The 26,764-nt window shown below is 38.4% G+C and overlaps 2 protein-coding genes and 1 pseudogene across 4 annotated transcripts; 1 reads left to right on the plus strand and 2 right to left on the minus strand.

Annotated features, from left to right (window-relative positions):
* Positions 1-3,939: 3,939 nt before the first annotated feature.
* Positions 3,940-9,687, plus strand: LOC111652156 (uncharacterized). The gene is made up of 7 exons (XM_023402325.2): positions 3,940-4,182; positions 6,228-6,422; positions 6,819-6,965; positions 7,057-7,146; positions 7,321-7,389; positions 7,851-7,977; positions 8,071-9,687. The coding sequence occupies exons 2-7, from the start codon at positions 6,372-6,374 to the stop codon at positions 8,931-8,933; spliced, it is 1,347 nt and encodes a 448-aa protein (XP_023258093.1). The 5' UTR covers positions 3,940-4,182; positions 6,228-6,371; the 3' UTR covers positions 8,934-9,687.
* Positions 9,688-9,820: 133 nt separating this feature from the next.
* Positions 9,821-16,519, minus strand: LOC111652154 (histone H4 transcription factor-like; annotated as a pseudogene). Its single transcript, XR_015437009.1, has 10 exons — positions 16,460-16,519; positions 15,776-15,991; positions 14,669-14,895; positions 14,467-14,578; positions 14,216-14,368; positions 14,043-14,117; positions 13,183-13,303; positions 12,223-12,361; positions 11,926-12,050; positions 9,821-10,786 (listed from the first exon to the last, which is right to left on the minus strand). The product of XR_015437009.1 is annotated as a histone H4 transcription factor-like (transcript).
* Positions 16,520-18,929: 2,410 nt separating this feature from the next.
* Positions 18,930-26,739, minus strand: map6b (microtubule-associated protein 6b). 2 transcript variants are annotated; one of them, XM_023402309.2, is made up of 4 exons: positions 25,184-26,739; positions 23,338-23,551; positions 22,761-22,809; positions 20,731-20,811 (listed from the first exon to the last, which is right to left on the minus strand). In XM_023402309.2, the coding sequence occupies exons 1-3, from the start codon at positions 25,960-25,962 to the stop codon at positions 22,765-22,767; spliced, it is 1,038 nt and encodes a 345-aa protein (XP_023258077.1). In that variant the 5' UTR covers positions 25,963-26,739; the 3' UTR covers positions 20,731-20,811; positions 22,761-22,764. The 2 variants fall into 2 exon arrangements, with proteins under 2 accessions (XP_023258075.1, XP_023258077.1); XM_023402307.2 differs by lacking the exon at positions 22,761-22,809 and having other exon boundaries at positions 18,930-20,811; positions 25,184-26,736.
* Positions 26,740-26,764: the final 25 nt, after the last annotated feature.

The following is a 26,764-nucleotide window of genomic DNA, read 5'->3' on the forward strand; positions in this document are numbered from 1 at the left end:
TTTAGTTTTACTCCAAAAAGAAATAATGCAGTACATGAAAAAGTCACGTCAAACAAAAGTCAACTCTAAAAAGCCACAACCAAAAATAAAGCCACCAATTACACTTACGAACCAAATTATGCGGTGTAGAGTAACTAAGTACATTTACTCATGTACTTTGAGTATTTCCACTGACTGCTACTTATGCTTCTCTATTATAGGGTCAATGAATTACTGTAGTTTTTACTCCACTGTATTTATTTGATAATCCACTTTGCAGATTTATTTTATTAATACAAAATCTAATCAACAAATAAATGTATTATTATAGTTTAAAGAAAATAAAACTTAATTTATCCCTGAAAAGGAGAAATCCACAAGCTATCCAGCAGTAAATAAAGTAGCTAAAATTAACTCCACCTTTATCAATAATTATAATCATACAGACAGTACAGACAGTATTCTGAAATTAGCACTGCTACTTTTGGTACTTTAAGTAAAATATCTGAGTACTTCCTGCACCACTGATAAAAATAAAAATGTCTGTAAAGATTTAAAATACTTTTTTGCAGTTGTGAAAAGCGCAGAAATACAGCATTGCATAGAAATGAGACAGAGGTCATGTCTTTCAAATTTTAATGACCCTGCTTTGTAACAGACTCTGCTAAAAATGTGTCTCAATTACTCAAATTATGTCACTTAAGTAATTTTCTCAAGGAGCCTCTGAGATAAACTCCCTCTAGAATTCAGTGAATGCTACGGAATTGACTTTCACGTGTAAAATCAGTGATGATGATGCATCCTTTAACTTCCCAGATGCTCCAGCCTCATGTGAGTTATATCCTGAATTATACAGATGTATAAAAACTGCACAAGACAGACTTTTTCATTTGACATAAGAATGCAGCATGACACAGTGCTTTGGACACAGACATGACACAAGTTACGTTGTGTAAGAGTCATTTCCAATGAACATACAACAATAAACACATACAGACACTGTCAGACTCTGACAAAAGAAAACATTCATCACAATTTTAAAAAGGTACTTACAAGGAATAATGGCGACAAAGGGCTGATGTGGTTAACTACAACTGGTTCTGTAAACAGGACGGCCCTGTGCTGGCATTCACCCTGCAGAAAGAAAACATCATCACTTTTTGTTTCTTACCAATTCATATTGCAGCCTCATACTACAGATACAGGATCATCATGAAGGCGGCTGGACCTTCACTTGTTTACCTTGACCAACACTGGATTATTGAGCCATGTCAGATGTCTGACAGTTAAAATATATGATGATGATATGACCCTTCAGTTTTATGACCACGATATGTACAGCATGGGACATTTCACAGATGGAAAATAAACTGTCAGTGCTCTGTAGTGGACAAACTAATAGCAACATGTTTCTGAATAATCTAAAATATATCTTTTGTATTTCTGTGCAGCAATTTCTTATTATTCATCAGCCAACATATAATGTACACCTACACATATATATTTGCAATAAGCTAATACAGACTAATAATAAAAGCATGGTGGATTTATTAGCGGGACTTCAGTCATTTGTAATTAGCAAATTAGGAATTTCAGATACTAGAAGAACATTTCAACAGCTGAGAATGAATAAAATGAGTCTACAGTAATGTACACTTTAGCTCCTTGCTAAAGAAGCTGCTTTAAGCTTTCTAATGAGTCTTAGCACATAAGTGAGATGTAGGTTATAAAGGGTAATGGTTTGTGGCCAGTGTACACCGTTCCTCGATGGAGGCCCGTACTAACAGGATTTGGATGGTTAGTGAGAATGGAATTAGCTAATCAAGGAGAACATGTCATCCCAAAGCTTCATCCAATCACCGTCTTATGTTCTGCTTAATGGGATCCAATTGAAGGGTAGCCCAGTTTGTCTAGGGCCATTCAGGACAATTAGCCTGAGCCAGTTCGCACAATTCAAAGAATGTGTGTCAGTATTTAGAAGCATTTCATCAGGGAACCAAACATAAAAGCTATACTGGGAGCTGAAGTGTTTGGAGCCAGCAGACGGATTTGCTTCCTCTGTGCTTCACAGTGACCTTACATGCTGCTTTGTGGCTGAAACATCAACCTCCTGTTTTTCAAAGAGCAGCCTTTGCAAGTGGTTCATTTTGACAGTTGACATAAACGAGTGGAATAAGTAGTTCTAAAATAAATAAATAAATAGTTTGATCCTTAAGAAACTAAAAGCTGAGCCCTAAATGCTGTTGATGCTCCTCATAATAAGCAATACGTACTGCATCTACCATCTGTTTTCCATGTGAGACATGAGCACATGCAATCTATGAAAATAAATCAACCCTTGAGACAATAAAGGATAATTATCTGTCCTGCCTTTAGATGAAATATCAGTTGTCAGGGAGGTGAACTGTTTTAAAGTATTTTATTCATATTTTATCAACCTCTTATTTATTCGTACAAACCAAAGGGAAAGGCTTTGTATTCACTGATTTAAACATCGAGTAGTTTTCATTTAGGGTGTGAGAAACAGAGTATATTCAAGTTTTTTTCTTAACTTTGTCATACTGTACTTGTGTGCAACAAACCATTAACTCTGTCCTAGTTCCCTACTACATATGAATTGTAAGCTGGTTCTCAGGATATTGTGTATTCACACTGAAACAGTGACAAAATAAAGTATACTCAAAAAAGTCAGTGACCACAGTAAAAAAGCTCTTGGAAATCAAACAAAAAATATTAAAATTCTTTAGAAAGAGAGTGGAATTTTAAAGTCGCTTTCTGATTGTTATTGTTGTTGTTGTTATTGTATCATTTCCTGTTAGTACAATACCATAAAGTATCTTGAATTCTTGTTGCCAATTGATAAAACAGTTAAATATATAATGTACACAGTTAATATGTATTGTAGAACATTATTCCAAATGTATTAAAACTGTAAAGGGAATTATATAATAACTCTAGAGATTGTGTGATAATTATTAATTTATATTATTTAATGGAACGTTTATGAAAATGCATCAAAAATACAGACTAAACAATGATAAATAAATTCCTGTTGTATGAGGTCTGCCATTCTTTTTTTCATTTTGACTGTAATTTCAGAGCTGCTTAAAGAGACCTGATACTAGGGCTGCAACTAATGATTATTTCCATTATCGATCAATCTGACAGTTATTTCCTCAAAAAAACAATTGTCAATAAAATGTTAGAAAATAGTGAAAAACTCATCTCAGTCCAAAATCCAAAACAATTCAGTTTACTGTGACAAAAAACCTTTTTTGGCATTTTTGCTTAAAAAATTTGTTAAACAATAAACAAAATAGTTGCAGCTTAATTTTCTGACAATTGCTTATCGATTAATCAACTAATACCGATATGTCAAAAAACTTAAGATAGGTAAATCTAAATTTACAAGCTCATAGTGCAACAAGACAGACAGCACAACATTCAACACAGCATGATAATGATAAATACTAAATATATTATTAATATAAAATATGAAATAAATATAATATAAAATGTGAAAGGTCAAATAACCTAAACTTATTAAAATACCTAAAAAACAAACAAAAAACTCAATCATTACAAAGACAACTATGAATTAAAAACAACACACATATTTAAGAGCCAGAGCTGATTACTTAAAGCAGACTTGAAGTGTTACATTACACACAATGTTTGGATACATTAGCAGAGCATTGCCACTGATCCCACATGTGTAAGTTGCACATTATATGGTGACATACTTATTCATTTTTTCAATGTCTCTCCAGTGTCGGTTTTTGAAAATGCCCTCCTGTTGCCACATGCTGTAAGCTGTCTTTCTCTAAACTGAATCAGAAAGGTTTAGGGGGCTGATGGGATTAGTTTAAGCCATTAGGAGTAGTTAATGGTCTTTCCTGGTGTTGGTAAGTAACACTGACTAATTGACCAGGGACAGCAGACAGCTAAAACTGCCTCAGAGCAACAGGTGGTCCCTGCTGAACTGAAGTCAGTTCAGAGGGAAGACGACGAGGATTCACTCTACTGATAGCGGAATCGATCAGCGTAGTTAATGTGGCTGATAATTTTAGGACATATTGGAAGTATTTGTCTTTACTTTGCTGGCTGACTAACCGGCTTGAGGAGCTGGGTCTTATTCACTGGATAATGACTCTTAAACATCAGGAAGTCGAGATTTTCCATCTACGTCTCTTCATTACACAGGTAAGAAACATATTTATAGAATATATGCATTTCATTTCATTACAATGGAGAAATACTGCAGGAGGTAAACAAGTAAAATGTCTCACTTGAAATTACACATAAAAATGACTTTCCACCAGTTTTCATGTACTTACAAGGCTGCTCTGTGTATGGAACTATTTCTCCCCTGATATCATTCATTTCAATAAGCACCAATTTTTCAATTAATAACTGTTTACAATGGGGCTTTAACTGTTTTGAAGACTTCAAGTATCAGTTATTTCCATTATAAAATTAACAGATTGTTCTATAAAGTGTAAGAAAATAGTGAAAAATTCCAATCACAACTTTCAAGAGCCTAAGGTGATGTCTTTAAATCTCTCATTTTGTCTTATCAACAGTCTAAAACCCAAAGATATTCAGTTTACTTTAATACAAGACTAAGAAAACTAGAAAATATTAACATCTGAGAAGCTGGAACCAGTGAACCTTTACTGCTATTGCTTAAAAAGTTCTTAATTTAATTGTTCAGTCAGTACTGAGGTGTAAAACTCATCTGTTTGCGTTTTACACACGTTAAATATAAACTGTAATCTCTTAACTTTCGATAATGAGGATGAAAAAATAAATCTCAGGATGTTTCAAAGCTTAAACTGATGAATAATTGATAACGGGTGTTTGGTCTCAAAGGTGAGTAACTGCACTCATCGTGCCTTCAGACGACACGGCAAGCTGTTTCTGATGCCTCATCCACTCTGTTTGCGCTCCTTAACAAACAGCTCCTTTATGAGATTAAGAGATTTCTGTAGCACGCTGACATGGACGAAATTTAGAGAACATAGGATGTGTAACCTCCAGCTAATCTTGTCTTTATGAGAAAGGAGGGATCAGGCTCTTAGACTGTTGCAGCCAAGAGAGGTTAAAGGGGCACTGACACAAACAGCAGGATGGAGGAGTAGCTCAGAAACAGAAAAGAGATCGACACCACCCTCCATCCTTTCTTTAAATGCAGAGAAGGAGCCAGGATGATTATTATTTACTCTGGAAACACAGACACCACTCTAAAGACAATCCAATACAACAGTCTTGTAATAAATATTATCCTCGAGAGACTTCTGAGATGTTTAATTGTCTGACACTGTCAGACGTAGATTAAATCAGTATATTTAAATTATTAATTATAATTATATTAATTAATTATATTTTAAAGGTGTTACTGTTTTTATCCATCTTCTGAATGAGTACAGAAAGATTTCTTTTTCAACATTAAGTGAGTTAGAAGCTCTTGCAAAAATGAAAAAAAATTATTAGAGCTGCAAAAAAAACACTTATTTTTCATGATTGTGTTGCCTGACCAAAACTCCAAGCTATTCAATTTACAAAGAAAAGCAAAGAAAAATCCTCACATTTGAGGAGCTGGAACCAGAGAATGGTTGGAGTTTTTTCTTGAAAAATGTCGTAAAAAATGAACCCACTATCAATATTATTACATTTTCTTTTTTTTAGATTAATTTCCTATCAATAGATTCATTATTTCAGATATTCATGTCTTGTACTCACAAATCAACAAAAGAGCATTTTATGTTCAACTTTGCACTCATGCTCATTAGAAGCTTCAATATATATATATATATATATATATATATATATATTAATTTTTTGCAGGCAAGATGCGGTTTTGGAAGTTCCGATGAAAGTAAAGTCAAACATTGCCTATTAGGATGATATATATACCACACACACTCATAATAAAACACGAGAAAGAAATCTTGGAGCCTCCTCTGGCTGTAGTTTTATATTCAATATACTACATATCACAGTGCTCCTCCATTCACTAACAGCATTACTAATCATGTGTCCTTGGAACGGATGGATCCTAAATTAATTAAATGGTTTGACACACTGAATGCCTTAATTGGATTACTGCGTGTAATGCAATCTAACAAGATACCGTCATTTGCATCTGATTTGCAAGACAAACTGCCTGAAAAATACGTCCAGCTAATGTATATTGTAATTCTGTGAATGTTTTTGATGATTTTTATCGTTTGTGTCTTGGCTGCAAGGGTGAATCCTAATCTGGAAGAAGAGGACATCAAGAACAATCTGAACGTCCTAGTGACTGGCTGGTCTGATAACTTTCTTCTGAAAAATCAAAGCTCCATCTTGCCAAGCGTTCGGACTCCAGCAGGCCTTCAACCAGCCTCAGTATGGCAGGAGCCAACCCACTGATTCCAGTGCAAAACACACTCCACAGTCTGGTACAACTACCCACTTCTTACGTTAAAACATTTTATGACTGATTCTACTGTTTTGTTTACATTGCAACATGTCTTTTTTTAAAAATGGATACCCAAAAAGAAAAGTGTTTCTTACTGGGTTTTTTTTCACTAGAGCAGAGGTTTTCAAACTGTAATATGAGGGAAAGTTTCAGGTGCTCTAAAAACGACAGGAAGTAAGTTATAATCTGACCTGCTGATTCGGCTCGCAGTTTGTGCATTCCTTCTCAGAGCTATAACTCAGCCAAATATAAACACAGACATGATAGATATATTTTAGATTCAGCACCTCAGAGTCAGACAAGCAACAGAAAACCCCTGCTCTGGACTATACCATCCTGCCTGCTCAGCAACTGAAAGCACACTCTCATATTCCAGCAATCTGCTCCATATATGCACTGCCTGGTTCAGCAGCATCAACACATGCATCAGCACACTCCTCAGCACGCCTTCGCTCCCATGCTGCACCAGTCCTCCACCATCCCACCAATCCTACCGACTATAATGGAAGCTCAGGACAGTAAAGTAAGAGCATGTGTGTCTATGCATTTAACTTAGAAGTGATCTTATTCAGAATGTTAACACTGACACCTGAATGTCATGTTATTTTCCCTAGTCATATTTCCACCTTCCTCAAGGAACAACAAGGCTGTCTTTTACCCCAGTCACTGCCTTTCACAGAGCAACACAGAAGCCCTTCAGGACAGTGAGTCCAAGATGCATCAGTTAAATCTGACACAGCTAATAAAACATAGGAACATAAAGTGAAACTAAAGTCTTACCTCCGTTTCCTCTATAAAAGTCATCGCTACATTGCTACTGATTAAACAACATTTAGTGAATCAACATTTACAGTTTTTTGTTTGTTTGTTTGTTTCAGAAGCGAGGGAGATGGGGTGCTCTGCATGTGTGCATTGCATGGAAGATTTATTACCACAAACAACTCGAGGTAATGATGAAATGCATTCGAATTTCAGTCACATAAACAAGTAGATTCAGAAAGTATTTAGCCTTTTTTTCAAATTTTGTGTCTGAAATTAAAATAAGTCAGTTTAACTAGATTTTGAGATTATTTATATAAAAAGCAGCCATAATGTGGCAAATATATTTAAATTATGCTTATGTTTTCATATTTTTTATTATTATTTATCTTGTCAATAAGACAAATAAAAGGTTTAGAGCCAGACATGACTATATAAGGTATTTCAGTTGACAGACAATATTTATAAGCTCAGTTTAAAGGAGTTACACATACAAGACAATTATTGTTGTACATTTCTGGAGTTCATGTGTGTAGAAAACTTTTATCTTTTATTTCAGATCTATTGTCATTTTGAGTTGGTTTTGATTTAATCCGATAACAAAACTAGTTTGTGCTTTACAAACTTTACTTGATGCATCATTTAACAGAAAATGAAGCAAAAACCGAACAGTCACCATCGAGAGCCGACACCTGAGTATCCGTCTGCCGTCAGTCTGCCAGACTCAGTACAACACCAGCAATCAGAGCAGCCCTCCTGCATGCATCCAAATCAAGGTGAGTTTAAGGCCAGCAATGTAAGAAATACCTTAAGCAAGGATGGATGATGTGTGTCATATTATCAAAGCTGATCTGCTTCTCACTTTGTAGACTCTCCGTGTGGACGGCCTGCACAAAAAAACACAGGTGAAAGGAGTGAAACAGGAAAAACCTCAGACCTTTCCCCATCTTCACCAGCGTCTTGCCACAGCCATATGACCAAGAGGGAGAAACTGGAACAGCCTCCGAACCTGCACTGGAGAGAGAGACTTGATGAGGAGGAGAAACACAGGGACCACCACACTGACACCACACAGGGTTCGCCTCTCAGAGACAAATCTCGGGATGGAGCAGTGACTCCTGAACATGACGGCAGACACGGCGGGTCACTTGACAGGAAAAGGCAGCTTGAGTGTGACAGCTTCATTAAAGTGAAGAGGGTGAAGCAGGAGATTGTAGATGACCAGTTCGATCCTTCTAAGACTTTGCACACTGATCCATCTCCATTCAGTACAACTCACACACGTCCGTCTTCAAGCACCGTACCAGTGCCACATATAAACATAGGTAATTTGTCTGTCTTGTATCCTAACAGCAGTAGATGTAATGTTAACGGCGCTCCTGGGGGACTCATGTCTTATCCAGAAGCTGAAATGTATCCTTACCCAACTGCTTCATGGGAGCCAACGTGGGTCATACACAAAAGAAAGGATCTCCACTCTAGACAAAATGACTATTCACTGCATACCTGCAAAGGGCTCAGGATACCTCTTGTAGGACAGAGGCAAAAAGAAGCTTTTCCCGATTTCTTTATGCCGCCTCTTTATCATCCTCTTTCTTCGAGGAAGCAGGAGACTGCTTACCTTAGAGGGAGGGAGTTTCTACACTCATGTCACGAAAACTGTCATCTCCACCACTGCAGACAGCAACTCCCTCATCCTGGCTTTCTGGCAACATCCTACCTGGGACAATGAGTCTCCTGAGTTGGTCTGACAAAGAAGTAGAGCAGCTATTCCTATAACAACAACAACAACAACAACAACAACAACAACAACAACAACAACAACAACAATCACTCATTTACAGTATGCCTGCTAAGTTCATTGGTCATTCTGATCTGTGCATTAATTCAGTGGGTCTCTGCACTGTCCTAGATATAAAAAAAAACAGTGAAAGTGAGAAGCTTTTGATTAATGTCTCAAGTACTATTAACAAGGACAGCTTTAATTAGGGAATAAAGATTCTTAATAAAGCATGGTGGTCTTGAATTGATTATGAGAACAATACAGTCATTCTTACACTGTAATCACGCCTTTGATTAAATATATTGAGATACATGTGCTTGCACATTTTTTAGGTTAAGCTCAAAAATGATCATGGACAAGCCTACATAGATTCAGTGGGATATTAATTGGTCCAGTGGCATCAATGTTCATGTTTACAGGGAAAGAAAACATTTTAAAAAATGTTACCAAGCTAAATTTAGAGTCTACAGCCGTGCTAGTGGCTCTGTGAGGCTGCACTTTGGCACAATGGTGCTTTGAACTAAATGTTAACATCAACATCCTAACATTCTCACGATGACAATGCTAACATGCTGACCTTTGGCAGGTTTAAGGTTTATCATGTTCAGAATTTGAGTTTAGTGTGTTCGCTTGTTTACTTTTGCTTACTAGCATTAAATGCAAAGTAAACCAGGTTTTGTAGGTAAGTGTTGGAATTTTTTGACTTGGTGAAGTCGCTAGATGAAAAGGAAATCCACCCTATAGTTGATGAGATCTTTCAGTCTGGACCAAAGTGGTGGACCAACCAACCTATCAACACTGCCCTTCCTACAGGGAAAAAAAAACCACAACAAAAATTCACTTTTCTATAAAAATGTATTTAAAATATGTAACAATAAAATTAAGCAACATTCCAAGGCTACAATAAAAAATAATGTCCTCTTAAATCCTCTGTTGGAGAATATCATGGAATTATCACAGAAAATGGAACATGGTGTGTAAAGAACATCATTTCTTTGACCTTGCTTTGTAGTGCTGTTACCTCATTCATGTAAAATTTGTCAGAAAGAGTCATCTACTGCATGTTTAACAGGCGATCTCATAAACACAAGACGTCACAAAGCTAAGCTGAGGCATTAGAGTTAGTAAGAGCTGCTATGGTGAATGTGTGGTCCCCTAGAACCAGTGTAGAGAGAACAATCTCAATGTATCATCACTACAAACACTGGAGAGCATGACAAGGCTTTGGCTAGAAAAAAATAGTTCCAGTATTATCTCCATTGAGAGCTCCACAGCCAAATATACTAAAAAAGACAAAAAAATGTCATTGCATAACAGCTGCATGAGAGCCTACACTGGACATCTGTGATTTCACCCAGTGCAAATGTCAATCAAACCACGTCCATGCCAAGGCCCCTCGCAACCTCTGTCAGAGCCTGAACGGCTCCAGATGTCCCACTACCATCCAGTCCTCCTGAGATAATCCTCCAGGCTCGTCCTCAATGTGAGGGATGGTGCTCATCACACAGTAGACAGGAGAGTCACTGCCTCTGGGGCTGGGCTGCGACGAAACGTCCTCACCTCCAGAGAACTCTGAGGAGTATGAGGAGGAGGAGCTGGAGGAGGGCGAGGAGGATCCTGCAGGAGAGCTTCGGCCGCTCTCTGGCGTGACTGCAGCCCTCTTGTTCCGGCTGCTGGTCCGAGGACTTTTCCGAAGGCTCTGTGGCTTTTTGGCCATGTTCTTCATGATCTCCTTGGTCACCTCAACAGTCTCAAATCGTACCATGTTTACTTTTAGGAAGCCGTCTACATCCTTTCTGTATCTGTGGAGAAAACAGAAAATATTTTTTTATATTAAATCACATCTCAAAAAGTATATCACTCTGGGCTCCCTCATTAAAATTAATTACCTCCACTACATGAACACCAAGTATCTCTTTTTTCAGTCATTGCTTAGTTAAAGATTTCTCACAAGCAATATTGTCAACACATATTTATCCATCAACTCAAAACTCATAATAATTTTGGTTAGAAAGACAGTTTCAAGGATGCTATGAGGTTCTGTCCAAAATGGAGACACACAGGAATAACTCCAAAATATGTGAAAACGTAACCTGGTTACTGTAATTCTGCAGCGGGGTCTGAATCAGATTACATCTGTACCCCCAACCCAAGTAGTGGTGAAATACACTGATTCCTGAGTGTCCATGAATGTTGGAGGGTTCAGGATGCAGGAAAGCATTTCATTACAGGGTCAACGTGTCTGAATTTCCACAAATATTAAAATGTGCAGCAGTAGTAACTCACCTATTTAGACTTTTAGAGGTGACTGTGTCACTTTTCTGGGTGGAATTATTTTGAATATGAGGATGTATCGACAGGCGCAATGACCTCTCCTTTCATCCTACCACTATGCTGTCACAGTGGGTCTTGGCTCTGTGTGTCAATTTGTCCGATACCAAAGTGGACCTGAATAGACCTGCATACAAGGTATCAGGTGGAGTTTCTATGACTTTATCTTCATTTTTAGGACATCATTATTATCATCATTATTACTATTATTATCATCATCACTATTATTACTATCATTATTATTAATATTATTATATACTTGGTCTTTTCCACCATGGCTGCTTGGTTAGTGATCAAATTCTTTGATAGTGCATCACACTGCTGCCTTTGTTTGTATTATCTCTCAGTTATGGTCTGTAAGGATCAAGCACATTTTGGATCGAGTCTATATATTTTCAGGTTTATTTGGGTCAGATCTTACTGTTCTCAGGTCTCTCTTTTGTAAAACAATAAACGTGTGCGCCTCAGGTTCAGATATGTTTTCCACAAGTCTCTTTTAAATTGGGTCCAAAATGTTCGACCCATGTGTGAAGGCATCTAGTTTACATAATCAGACTGGATGAAGCTGCCATGTAAATGCACTGAGCGCTCATTGGCCGCTATAACTTACCTAAAGCGTGAATGTCCAGAGGGCCATTTCAGCTCATGCTTTTTGCGAAGGTGAAGTGTGAGAGTGTAACACCAGGAGAAGACCTTATCACAAATATGGCATTTATATTTGGACATCCCCCCGACCTGTTGGTCAAACAAATCATGATTAATGTCAGTAACAGAGCATTATCTTAACTACTGACTAATGACTAATGAAAATAATGAATGGAAAATCATTATATTTTTATAATATGTTGGACGTCTAAAAAAAACATGGTACAATACTGAGTTTCACTTTATGTTGGTGCTAACAAACCTCGTGTACTCTCTTGAAGTGGTGGCTCATAGTTTGGAATGTGTGACAAGAGTAATCACAACCCTCCACAGTACAGTGATACACTGTGCCCTCATTGTGGACCTCTGTGTGCTTTTGTAGATCGCGTTGGTTCTTAAATCTGTAAAAACAAAAATTAAATAGATGAATAAGAATAGTAATGTGACAACATTATTTTATGATGGTGATATGAGTCAATTACAGAAACATATCAAAGTTTATCATTCTTAAATACCATTTTACAGGTTACAGGTTATAATTACTAACAATATTTATTTACAATTTTTCATAGATAGATTCTATACTGTCTACTCTCTCAGTACAAATCTACTGTAATTAACACGTGGGGCCAGTGACAGTCTCACTGTTTGGGTTAATATCCCTAAGTGCTAGTTGTTGTTCCTTTTTGTTGTATTTGTTCGCATTTTTTGTAACATGGATTTTCCTCAAATCAAATTAGTTATATACCAAAGACCCTTAAACACAAAGAGTTACTAAAAGGTCTTTCCATTGTTTGGTGATCCAATCAAAAGTGTGTCCATATGTAGCAGATATTATAGGGGCTATTTTGACTGAAAATATACAGTAAAAGGATCCAAAGAGTAAAATTCTAGGAGAAAGTGGCAGAGGATGGAGGAAACACTAATGGTAGTGAACATCAGTGTTACTGGCAACATTTCTTATAACTTAAATATTTCCCTCTGTATAGGAACTTGCTACTCCTGTTTTGAATAGTGCTATACAAATAAAATGCTACACCAATAAAGTTTACTCATTTAAACATAGGTAATGAATGATAACCTTTATGATACAGCAGTTTAAAGAAACTTGATATCACAACTTTTAATACCAATTTTAGAGGAGGACATAATTTAGAGGGGGCTGTACACAGCATATAGCTGATGTCAACTGGATGTTTAGTCAACTGTTTTGAAGATCTACCTTTTGTCACAGAAGTCACATGGGAACGGTCGCTCATCACAGTGGCGGAACCGGATGTGGATCTTCAGTGCTGCCAAAGTGGTGCAGGTCATGTCACAGAAGGGACACTTCACCTGATTCACTGGGAGTTAAATAAAAAGTTACAAAAGTAATAATTAGATGTGATACCTGCCAAATGGCTGATTAACAACTGTGCAACATGTGGTCACCTTGGGTCATTAGTGATCCCCCATTAACTATTTTAACTGTGGAGTCCAATGTTTTGTTATTTATTCTAAAATCCTATTTAATAAAAATGAATAATTCCTTTATAATTTGAATAAGAGAACAGTCTAACTCCAGCCTAATGGTATGTCAGGGAACAATGTGCTGCAACGGAAAAGAATGTGAAATGGATGAAACTTCATACATTTAATACTTATAAATCAAAGAATTTTCTCCTTCAACTCCTTAAAGTGCTGAAATTTATGTTTAATAAATTTGTTTAATTTACAGTTTTGTCACAATTCAGCAGGCTCCATCTGCTGAAGACCATCTGACATGGTTAAAAGCCCCAGAACAGCTACTAAATGGACCTTGAGATGAGACTGTTTTGTAAACTGCTGTTTCCAAAGTTAAGAATTAATTTTAAAACACAACCTCCTTCAGTAATTGAAAATAATTAGTCAGGACAATCTGATCAAGACTGAAAATTTTCCTATTTATGCTTTTCATCTACATTACCATGATAAAAGTTATAACGCCTGGAACAGATACGACATTTCAAATGTTGCCTGAAGTTCAGAACCGTCCTTTATTAAATCTGACCAGTCCAACCCTAACAACTGTAAATCAATGTTAAAACTGTAGAAAGTTATTACCATGCTGACGAACGTGATCCCTCAAAAGTCTCTCGCTGGAAAAAGCTTTGCCACAATGTTCACACACCAGCGACTCTGTTTGAATAAGTACATGTGCAGATATCAGCATCTATGCAAAACATTTAAACATCAGCATCCTGGGAAAGTTTTACAAACCAATGTGTTCCTCTCACCCACTGGCTCGGCCTGCCTGTGGAGGTGGTCAAACAACTTTGTGTTGCTGGAGAACATGCTGCCACATGTAGGACAGGCTACAAGTCTCTCCTGAGTGTGGCTCCGCATGTGTTCTCTCAAACGATACCTGATCTTGAAGAAAGCGTCACAGCCTGTTACAGAGACAGTAAACATACATCACACAATGTGAGAGCAGGTAAATTTGGACAAACCAGGAATATCTCTTTAACCTCTTCTTAGTCAGTCATACCTGTCCAATGGCAGAAGAGAGCCTGCTGCTGTTGTGAAAATGACTGTGGCTCAGCACTTTCAACATGATTGTCCACATGTCGGTAGAACCATTCAGGATTGTTAAATGTACTCTGTAGAAAGACAAAAATTAAATCTTATGATGATCACGCTGAAAGCAATAATTTGATGACCAATGAATAACTTAAACAACAAATACCTACATCACAGTGCTCCCACTGGCAAACATATCCATCTGATCCTTCAGGAACCAGGTTGTTGCTGTGTAAGCCTTGGTTGCAGCTGGGCAGGTCAGGACGGGACTTGAGCAGCTGTGACCCGACAAACTTCAGCTTACCGTGGTAGTTGTGGAAGTAAGCGTGGACCTCCAGTTCCGCAGGACTACCCATAGATAGAAACTCACATCCGTTCCAGAGACAAGCATACTCATCTAAACAAAGAGAGGGAAGGAGTAATTACTGCAATGAAGAAAAGACGGTTATTACTGAATGTACAGGGAGTACAGATTTGGACTGAGCAGAGCTGGGCAGAAAACTAAAAGTCCCAAATTTTGACCAACCAAATGTAAGTGATGTCAGTGTATTTGATAAATTCCTTCAAACAGGCTCTAGTCTAGTCTTATATTCAGCTGACCAACACATACTCTAGCTCTTTACAAAACATCAACCAGCTTTAGTGGGTAAAGAAAATAAGCATTTTGGATAACAATGGCTTTACTTGATATTGATGTTACTGTAGACATAACATTAAGAACAACACAGCAGAATGTGGCTTTTTGTCTTCTTTTCTTTCCCGCCCTTTAAACCTTCACACCAACTTCTGTTTTTACTAACAAGATATTATTGATGTTGATCAGATAATGAGCACTTTCGTTCTTTTTCATTGAGGAAAAAGACTAAAGACGGTTCCAAGTTAATGCATTTAACTTAAATAAAATAAAAATACCTTCTCTGCTTTTTTCTGCTAGTCAGACAGTGACCCCCGTCAAGACCAGTTAACTGTCAGTTATATTTCATTTGCAGGAGTACTGGTGTAGTAGCCGAAATATAGAGTTAACCTTTCTTTTTATTAAATCAAGAATAATATTGAGTCCAGAATTGCTTCTGAATCAAATTGAGATTATCAAAGATTTCCACCCGTTTGTCTGAACCACTGAACACCTTAAATTAATGATTGTGCATCCATGCATTTAAAAAAATATTACTTAATTTGATGCTGCCCAGTCCTACAACTGACATATACTGACCTCTTGTGTTTGTTAGTGGTTGTTTAACATGTGCACCATGTACATAACTGTCCGCCTCACTTACCCAGCTCCTCCAGGGCATCTTTGTCTCCCAGGTAGTCCTTTAAATGCAGTGACATATGGTCACTCAGCTCTTCCATGGTGCGGCCCTTGAAGGTGCATGAAGCCCACTCACAAGCCACCTCAAAATTGTCTAGTCTCTTAGTCGTCATCATGGTGTCAAGTGATGTCCACTTTGTGCTCAGCTGCTGCACCTGCACACACACCCGATCCTGACCACCTGCCACAGGAAAACACATAGTGATAGTCATTTCAACAGAGAGAGAAATAACCTGTGATCTCAACAGTTTAAGAAGCGTTTCAACTGGTTTGCATGTAATGTCAGCTACAGTTAGCTCTGGTTAACTGAAAAGGTAAGGTTGCATTACCTAGAAAACACTTACATACATTTCTATTTCCAATTTAACTAGTTAGCTACGAAACCAGTAGCTAGCTCGAGCTAAATATGTTGTGTTTATATAGTAGTATATAGCTAGTATTTTAGTTAACAGTCTAGCTACCGCTGAACATGTCACAGGTTACCACTCTTCCTTTTTTTTTTTTTGACCTTTCCTACACAGCTTATTATCGTTTTTAACAATTTCACGTGAGAAATATTAATGGCATTTTTATGCGGAATTTGTAAACACACGCTAAAGTTTCCGACACGTGTGACACACGAAGTTTTGTAACAGTTTCTTACGAGTACCAGCGTCAGTCGCTGCAGCAGCTCTGTGCTCTGGGCTAACTCTCCTTCCCTCCTCTGAGCTTGTCTGATTTTGTTTATTTCCTTTCTGTGTCAACGGACGTTGTTTTTCTTCGTCTGTTATTCAAACCACTGACAAGACAGCAAGAGAGCACAGCGCCACCTGCTGTAGGAGAGCCGTCCTACAAATTCAAAACTGGAGCAAGTTTATCTCAGTGAAAGAATACAAACTATTTCTCATTTTCAGAGAAAAAAGAGAAGCTGAAACATGTGTTGTTGTCATTGTTGTTGTTGTTGTTGTTGTTGTTGTTGTCATCGTTGTTGTTGTGTTATGCATCCTTGTTAAAGCTTTAATGCTGTTTGAAACTCACTTCCAAATCTGTGTAACCTTTATTTTTTTTTCATCAAATCAAGATAACTGCAATATCATTTCATATTATTAGATAGTTAGTACTAATGCATCATTATTGGGAGCAGCATTTTACTGCTAAGTTAACTGAGGTCAAGCTAGTTTTAACTACTTTATATAGGCCTACAGTGTGGTAGTTTAATATAGTGGTTCCCAATCTAGGGGTTGGCTCCTTCCAAAGGGTCTTAAAATAAATCTGATGAGTCATTAGATGAGTAATGTAGCTGGAAAGAAAAAAAAGAATTCTTTGCAATGGCTTGTATTCAGATGTCCATGACATCCACAAAATCTGGACCCAGGCAGGAAGAGAGGTGATTTATGCCTGGAAGAACTACATATCCCATCCAGCCTATGAACCCTTCAGACTCCCATACGAAGTGCAGGTTAAGGAGAAGGAAAAGTGAGCTATTAGCTTAGCTTTTTATCAAGGTTGGAATGATGCTGTGAGATTGTGCAATACATCCTGTCCACTAGAGGTCATAATTTGCTGGATATCACCACCCCACTATGCAATGTCTCGCCTATCGAAGGAATACCATATTTTCATGAGGGTGCATGTCTCCTAATGTGAAGTCGATACATCGCAAATAAAGTCACACAATGTTGTACACTCATCTCAACAATGCAGGTGTTCAAAATAGCCATTTACTGTATGTTGTGGTGCACATTTTAATCTAAATTTCTTTCAGGTTTGTGCCTGCTGCACACTCACAAACTGGGAACTCCTCTCCCACACTGCTTTTAATTGGCTGAACATGTCTACATAAATATTTTATGGCTGGACACCATTTTCATATAAACAGGTGAAGTGGCAGAAACAGTGACTTTGTTGAGAGAGTAACTGTCTGAGCTTTCACATGACAGAAATTAACACCCAAATCATATCATTATATTTCATACACAGTGAAACAAGTGTATTAAATCTCAATTCTACCATTTGAACACAACATAACAGGCTATATAGGTGAGGCGGAAACCAGCCAAAAAAGTCTTTTAGAGAGGGGACAGAGCTTGGGCAGCTCCAGTGCCATCGCTGATCTCTTATTCAATATTTCATGTTGCTCTGCAAACATAAGAGCCCATAACAACTGAATTATTCATGCAGTTTCATGTCAGGATGACTGATTCACAGGAAAATGACCACCATTTCAGAATCATCTTTTGTTTTAAGATGAGGACAATTTGGGTCTATTAATTAATCTCTGAACTGTAAAAGAAGAAAGTATGTATACAAGAAAATATATATATACAACAATGCGATGACATGTCATACTAATAAAAACACCCTTTAAATGGCTTTAGATGTTGCTGAGTTTTGAGGATTAAAACATCTGCAGGACACAACATTCCTCCGCTATAAAAAACCTTACATGTTGTGTTTACTCTGGCCTTGAAGAGTGCTACAACCCAGGCCTGCAAAATGATTTAAGATTTTACAATCAAATAGAATTTAGAAATCATTTTGCGTGATTACTGTAATTTAGTCCATAAAGATTTTAGTAGACATCTCTGAACCCTCTTTGTAATGTTTTTCATAACACAATGAATATCACAGTGAGCATGAGTTTGCATTTTGGGATTTAGTTATTGTTTGCCTCTATATATAAATGATGCTTGTAAGGAGGGAACAGCAGTTGAATTTGATTAGGCTTGATTAGTTAATGACATATTATACTCACAAAAAAACGTATATAACTACATATAACTACGTTATTAGTTAAGTATCAGCCTACATTGTGATATTTTACTGGTGCAAATGAATATAAGTTAAAGTTTAGGTTATAGCAAATATCCAGTTACAGCACTTATATGTGTTACACTTTGGGAACCATTTAGGTCAATTTAGCATTTTTAATAATGTATCTATACTGTGCCATCAAATCATGTATGTGTGTGTGTGTGTGTGTGTGTGTGCATACATATATAATACACCTATTTATTATTTCCCACATTTTCATGTTTGCAAAAAAAACATTTAGTCAGATTATGGGTGTGAAGGTAGAATAATGTTATTCAACAGATACTAGTGGCTAGGACACAAGGATGCAATAAGTCATAACAGGATTCTGTATCATCATTTTAATCAGAGTTCATTCAGAGCAAGCTGAGAATACAAGCACAAAATCACAACATGTCTGCAGCGGTATGACATTGTCATATCATCATTTCACTCTGGTCTGACGCCACCCGCAGTACAAACCAGACAGCATATATGATGAGAGATATAGCACCAGGGTGTTGGAGTGCATAGCAGCACTTCTTGTGGTTGGGTCAGACTTGATGCTAGCAGGCAGCAGGCTGTAGAGGTCACACACAAAAAAGTCTCTCATTCACGCACACACACATGCGCGCACGCACACACACACGCGCACACACGCACACACACACTGACGGAAGCTAAAACTGGAAGCAGACTCACGGTGGTTAGTGCTCGACTGGGCCCTCACACACTGTTGGCCACTGAGGGTATCATGGCAGACGACTTACTGTGTTTACAAGTGGAGAGAGGGATAGGGTGTGATGACATTTTAGTAAAAATGCCTCATGTCACGCTCACAATGAACAGATGTGGTTTGCGCATTTTCAGACAGCAGCATTTTAAAGAGCTGAACTTCAAGTCCTGGCCCATTCCTTGTCTTTCAACACCTGGAGAGATCAGCCCATTCATAGTGAAAATTATTGAGTAAATACAACAGGTTTTCAGGCCTATGTGCATCTCTTCTTTTTTTTTTCTTATTTAGCACAATTACAGCGTCACAGCTCAGAGGAGAGGATGGAGCACAATGCCACAAAATACTGAGTCATTGTAAAAACTGCAGTATTCCTGTTAAATTAAAGGAGCGGATCTCCATTTAAATTGCAAGAAATATGTTTGTGGGTGAAACCATATTGCTGGTGTGTTTATTTTATAGCTTTAACAGCCACTAGACTATTTTATGATTTTACTTACTGTATGTACCTTTTGGTGTGATCAGTCTATTACTACACATGCATTATATTTGAAAAGGTCTTACCCCTATACATTTATCTTTAATGGCTCGATTTACAAGCTAAAATGTGACTGTGACATACAGTATAGTCTGCTAAAATGTTGCTACTCAACCAAAAACGGGGTCTTGCATGCAAGCTTTAGCAATTATATTACAGGTCATTTGGTTTCTTAGCAACCAAACTGATGAAACCAGATATCATCCAGAACAATGAAATGAAAACCAGGACCATACAGCGGAGGCACTGTAACTAGGAACGCAAACGTAAAAATGTATATTAACAAAACCTCTCATGTGATACAGTCTCAGAGAAAAAGCATCCCCTTGACATTTTCTACAATCATTTTAATATAGCTCTCAACTCCCATCCATTCAGACAATGGTAAAAATGTCCTTTCATACACATGTAGCATGTGTACAGATGGCTCTTTTTTGTAGTCTGATGTCAAACAGAACTCATATAAATAATGTGCAAATGATGTGCTCAATTAATAAGCGGTTCTGTGCACCAAAACACAAGCAATCACATATTTTCACACACTCACAAACACACATTCACACACACAGTATACAGTGAAAGTTATTTGCATTATCCTAAAAGCTCAACATCGGTGCCCATTCAAAGGTGAACAATATGTGACAGGACAGCAAAAACAACAGGTAAGGAAATAAACCAAAGGGAAGAGATTTGCCTAATTCGTCAAGTAACCTTTGATCACGCACATAAAAGTGTGGAGATGTAACTTCTACTGCTTTGCCTCAGCCAGTCTATTGCTGATCTCTTTGCTCTTCTTTGTGACAGCTCCCTCTGGTTTGGGTTCTGCGGCGGTCAAAGAAGGTTTCTTCTTGGCTGACTGGGAACTAGCAATCTGCTTCTCTTTTGCTTTTTTCACCATCTTTCCTGTTGTTGTTGTTGGTGTCTTTTTTGGTTTGGTGCGAGACACTGGTTTATCCACCTAAAAGAGAAGAGAGGTGCAAATACTGAGATTAAACTCTGTTTTAAAAAAGAAGTTTGTTAAACTTTTGAGATTTTGGGAAAATACACTTATTCGCTTTTGTTGTTGTGAGCTAGATGAGAATATTGATATCACGCTGATGTCTGTATGTTTAGTATCAAGCTAAAACCAGCAGCTAATTAGCTTAGCTTAGCATGGAAACAATGGGAAACAGCTAGCCTAGTTCTGACCAAAGGTTAAAAAAAAAAAAAAGTTTCTAGTTTTTGTGCTAAGCTAAGATAATCAGCAGCTGGTGGTAGCTTCATATTTAACAATAAGTATGAGAGTGGTATAAATGTTTTCATCTAATTCTTTGCAAGAAAGCAAACAAGCATATTTCCTTAAATCTCAAACAATTCCTTTAAATGTTTACTTAACTCATGGAGACTCTACAGCATGTCAAAGTCCTGTTTCAACATGCAATACATACCCTTTTTTTATCCTGTTACTTAAAGTAATGACGGGCAAATGACACCATATGGTAAAGGTGATATTTGCATAATGTGGTTAGTGCAATGAAGACAAAAAAAAAAAACAGCACAAAAAGTGTATTTGTGCCTTTCCTTTTATAGAATAGTGGTTCATGCAGTTTTTCCATTAAAATAAACTTTAAAGGAAAGTATAACATTCAAAGTACATGGTTTATATTAGTATATGATGTTAGTCTTACACTTTTAAGGATGAAATATTTTGGTTATATTCAACCATTAATAGTGGTGGCAAAACCTAGAGGCTTGACAAGCAGGCTTGCGACTGCTAGTTCAAATTCCCACAGTGACGGGGAAAATGTGGGTGCGAATGTTTCCTTAAGCAAGGCACTTCCTTTCTGCTATTGTGGAGTTTCCACAACATAAAAAAAAAAAATGTCTGGAGAAGCTCCCACATGGTCCATTTGTATAAAATAAACAGCAAAAAAGTTGCATACATGCTCAACTTTTGCTTAATAAATAAACCTTAAAAACGTATAAATTGTAAGAGATGACAAATGTTTGTAAAACGCTGTTTCTGACAGAAAAATGAAGGGCTGTATTTCTGTGAATAAAAGAGTGGAGGTGCAAAGTAGGTTGCATGGCATAATTTTTGTTAATTTTGTTGCCACAAACAGTCAAGGTGGAATATGTGAACACTGGGTGTGGTGGCGGATTGTGAGCTCTGCACCATGGTGCTCATGATTAAGAGATCAGTCCAGATTAGATTCAGCAAATTTGCTAACTTTCGGTATACATTCTTGATGCTGTGGACAGCTGCATCATACTGAGGCTGCAAACTGCATCAAACATCAAAAGCCAAAGGGATAGCATCATCTGCAAACAAGTGTTACCAGTGCCTGATTCCAAAAATATACTGCACCACTTGGCAGTCTTGGCACTGCCACTGGTACACACCCTACTGTGCCTCTCCGCCCACTTGTATTCAGTCAAATATTGTGTGCAGTCATGGTGAGCTAATTGTGTGCAGACATGGAACGACTTATGATTAAAATTTAAATAATTTGTACCATGCACTCACCAAAATAGAGCCCTACTAAATAAATGTATACTAATCGAATGTGAAAAAGGTTTATCTTGTTGGCCTTCACTGATGCAATAAATCCTATTTTTTCTTTGATTCTGTCACATGTTTTCATTTATCCATCCACCCTCTTGCATAAACATTTGATCAATTGTTGAAACTACTGAGCTCCACAAAAGGCTGTGGGTGGTGCAGGCTGAGAGGTGGGCGATCCGTGACGATGTGGCTGATAATTCGGGGCGGATTGCATCTGGCAGCTGGGTGATAGATGTGACTGAGGCTCATACTGGCCAAGGTGCATACTGTGTGTGTATGTGTGTGGGTGTACAGTATGCACGTTTGCGTCTGATCAATTTGAGGTCAGCCTCCATGCCTTCTAGAAGAAACAGAGAACACACCTGACTACAGCAGATTTAGAACAGAGCTGCTCTCAGTCTCTGAGAAGTCCTACAAGAATGAGAGAGGGAGTGGCCATATGAACACACTACTATTGACACATTATTAAAAAATGATTAACCAAATTTTGTCTGAACTGTGGATAACATGCAACTGATGCGTTGAACATTTTCAGTATTAGTATGTACAGTTTGCTGAATGGCCTTGTTATTTTTTATTTACTTAAAATGTACACAGGCTGGCTACGGAAACAGTTTAAAAATGTAAAAATTCTCTAAATTGAGATATGAAGTTGTTTTAGTTGATGTATAATAAGTCTGACCACCAATAACGCTGGCGCAAGACATTGATGGTGTGTATAATAAACTAAAATTTATGAACAAGGGCAGTGTGTAAATCACATAATACTAAACCTTGGCTATAGCAGGGCTAATAAAGTTTTAGACATGACTATAAGGAAGGCACTTACTGCATGTCATTCTGTGTACTTAGAGGAAAAATAACTCATGGTATAAATGGTAGCAGAATTTCACAGACCTGCAGGAACAGCACAGGAACTGTGTGAGGACAGGCTCTCACCTTGGCAGCCTCCTTGCTAGGCTCACTGTACAGGCTGCGTATCCTCCTGCGCTCCAGCAGCTTGTTGTCAGTGGGGAGAGCCTTCACCTGCTCCCCCTTGAATGTGGCACTGTAGCTGGTCTCCAGACTGGACTCCTCCACTGGGGGTTTATACTGAGATGGAGCTTTGATGGGCTTCACTGGTTTCACATCCTTATATGCCTTGAACTCAGTTCTAAGAGCAATTGAAAAGGGAAACACGAAGGCTTACGGGATGCACTTTATTTTCAGGATCATTTAATATGACAATCATTTTCTCAATTGATCAGAAAAATTACAGCCCAAAGCCCAAAGATATTCAGTTTACCGAAAGAAAAGGAATCAGATCCTCACATTGGAAAAGCTGGGACCAGAGAATGTTTATTATTTTTAACTGAAAGGATGAATCGATTATCTATTATAAGTAGTTCCTGATGGATTGATAATTGATTGATAATTGATTACTTGAGGAATTGTTTCAGCTCTAAATAGTTGGAATTGAACACTGCATGTTTTCATACTGCCTTGGAGCATTAGTCCCAGTTGTTTGGTATATTATACAACATTAAACTTAATTACTATAGATGATCCCATTAGTCTGTTAATTTTTTTCTATATTGGCTAACTGTTCCTTTTATCATTGATGTCAAAATATTAGTTTTTTTTCTTTTTTTGTTTTACAGGTTCTCAGAGACAGGAACTGATTTGGTATAGACTATAAAAAGCTAAAATCATTAGCTTATAAATACATCTTCGGAGCCCCCCTATGGATAATAAAGAATACACATATTTTGTATTAAGAATGTATCAAGAGAGTATTCAGTGTTGTGCTCCAGGAAATTGGCCTCGATCATTCCTATTGCTAAATAAAGGATAATGCTCCTCTTTTTTTTTTTTTAATCATTGGTAATTGATATTGCAGTGTGCACTGCATCAACAGTTGTTTCCATTCACTGACTAAATTATGTAAATGACCATTTAAATTTTTCAAATTCTACTTCAAAGATCATGTGGCCTGTCACTCTATGAGGAGCAAGGGTTTAATGTCATCTCTAATGATTTCTTCGTTTATTCTTGTTGTACATTTGTGTGTCCTTCCTCTGCACAACTGCTTCTATTCACTAATGTAGCTTTTCATTAATCATGTAATCAGATTTAGTTTTGTTTCAGCACTTACAAAGCATAGGCCATACTCAGCTTTAAAAAGTGGCACACTAAGTTTATTTCAACAAACTAAATATGAAATTGAAAACACTGGCATGACATATGTTAACTTCTGGTTCAGTGGGGCAGAATGAAGCCAGCAAGTATTAGCTTCAGTGCATCGTCCTAATTCAATTTGGAGGAAGCCTGTGCAAAGAAACCATGTTAAGATACATGATTACATTCAGGCCCTTTTACTGGCTTTACTCATCTATGGGCCAGTGCATTGATTTGGTAGTACTCTTGTGGAGGATAAAGCAGAAAAAATCAATATTGAAATCTTTATCTGTGGCAATATCAGTTTGCTTTGGAAATCACTGGAGATTGTAACAAGAGAACATGCAACACCAAATATTCCTAGATGATTTGTAAATGTTTTATCACAGAGCAACAGAGCAGTGTGGCATACGGACCACTTCTGTTGTTAGTTAAAACAGGGCATACTTGTATGCAGCACTGTGGATAGCTTTAGAAATAACATGCATCAGTTGGTTGTATAATCTATTGTATTGTCACTGTAAAAGAGAGAATTTAGGCTTTCATTTCAAAAGGGATTAGAACAAACAAAAACAACATTTTTGTCATCCCCAGAACATGATCATGGCTCACTCTCTCACACACTTACCTGTAGCTGCTGGAAGTCGACATAACCTCCTTGATCTGTCTGTTGAGAGCGTCTGCAGCTGCTCTGCCTTTCTTCTGCTCGGCGGTCACATCTGCAGGCACCTGTCCCTCCGTCTTCTCACCTGTTTTTCTCTCTGCTGACTTTTCCCTCTTCACGCTTTTCTTCGTCACCTCCTTTGACTCTTTCTCCTGCATCTTCTCCTCGATCTCGCTCTTCTCCACGCCGCTCTCGGCCTCGGCTGCCGCGTGCTCCAGCTTGCCGCTCGCTGCGCTGCGCTCTGGCCCGGCGGAGGTGGTGGTAGCGGCAGCAGCACCAGCGGCGGCGGAGGCGGCAGCGGCGGTGGGGCTGGGTTTTGGGATCCAAGGGTGGTCGTGTTTTTTCGGTATAGGCCAGGGTTTGTAATCCTTCTGATACTGAGTTTCGGTATTGAACGGGGCCGCCGAGGGTTGGTACTCATTTCTGGGTTTGCAGCTGGGCTCGGGGCGCACTCTCCACGCCTTGAAGTCTTGGCGCATGACGGACGCAGAAGAGCCATCTTTGCCCGCTGCGGCACCCGTCGCGGGCGGTGCCGTCGCAGCCTCCTGCTCGCCGTGATGGGGCTGGGTTTCTATGGCAATGGCGCCGGCCCTCTGTTTCGGCTGCGGGTGATGGGGCAGATGCTGCACGTCGGCCACATCCGAGTATTTGGTGAAAACCAAAGGCACCGCTATGTCCGCTTTGTCCAGCTCGGTCCAGAAGCGGTTGATGCAGCAAGCACGCGTGATGCACGGCCATGCCATGATGATAAATACTAGGAGGCTGAGTAGGAAAAGGTGCACAGAAAACCTCTCAATCAGGGATAAACGCGCAAAATAAACGTCCTACTCACGACTCGAAGACTTGCAACTGCTCGGTCCCTCACCCTGTACCCTCTCAGTTTTTGTCCAGTCAGGGTTATTCCTCCTTACAGCTTTATGTAATTCTCTGCTGAGTATATCTCACCAATCTTTGTTTGAGACTAAAGGAAGCAGCCCACACGCCCCCTCCCCGCTCTTCTCCTGCAGGCTATTTGTTCTTACTGAAGTTTAAATGGACTTTGGGCTTTGCTGTGGAGTGCACATTGCTGTCTGGTTGCGCATCAAAGCGACCCCACCCACATTTGTGTGATCCTTCGAGATGCACTTGCCGGGCTCTGCACTGTGAGTTTGCACGGTGAACTATCACCTGAGCCCGTCACCGTCTGGACCAGGGAAGAGGGAGGAGGCACGGTTAACCCCTGTGCTGCCATGTCAGAAAATGCCAAATCAACCTACCAGTGGATGCAACAGAGGCCTATTGTTGTTCTGTTTGGAGGAAATGGCCGATAATGCAGCTGAAAATCGCGAAAAATAACACAAAGCCTCACTTGTCCATGTATAAAACTGCAAGACTGAAGTGTTTACATTTGCGAAGACTCGTAGAATTCCTTTACATTCGTTTTCAATGTGGTGTTTGCATGTCATTTTAAGATGGTAAGTAAATGGATCGAAAAAATTAAGTTTGCATGCAACTGCACAAAAGAAAAATAAAAGGTAACATTTTTGCCAAAAAGCTGACTTGGTG

This window comes from Seriola lalandi, unplaced genomic scaffold (assembly GCF_002814215.2).
Source record: "Seriola lalandi dorsalis isolate HSWRI2012SDOR001 ecotype SW California unplaced genomic scaffold, Sedor1 jcf7180002053927, whole genome shotgun sequence".
Taxonomy (NCBI): Eukaryota; Metazoa; Chordata; class Actinopteri; order Carangiformes; family Carangidae; genus Seriola; species Seriola lalandi.

Excerpts from the sequence above, each read along its gene's own strand:
- LOC111652156 (XM_023402325.2), top strand. The coding sequence starts at position 6,372 with ATGGCAGGAGCCAACCCACTGATTCCAGTGCAAAACACACTCCACAGT. Across the intron at positions 6,966-7,056 it reads TGGAAGCTCAGGACAGTAAA|TCATATTTCCACCTTCCTCA; the intron begins GTAAGAGCATGT and ends TATTTTCCCTAG. Across the intron at positions 7,978-8,070 it reads CTGCATGCATCCAAATCAAG|ACTCTCCGTGTGGACGGCCT; the intron begins GTGAGTTTAAGG and ends CTCACTTTGTAG.
- map6b (XM_023402307.2), bottom strand. The coding sequence starts at position 25,962 with ATGGCATGGCCGTGCATCACGCGTGCTTGCTGCATCAACCGCTTCTGG. Across the intron at positions 23,552-25,183 it reads TCGACTTCCAGCAGCTACAG|AACTGAGTTCAAGGCATATA; the intron begins GTAAGTGTGTGA and ends AATTGCTCTTAG. Across the intron at positions 20,812-23,337 it reads CTAGCAAGGAGGCTGCCAAG|GTGGATAAACCAGTGTCTCG; the intron begins GTGAGAGCCTGT and ends CTTCTCTTTTAG.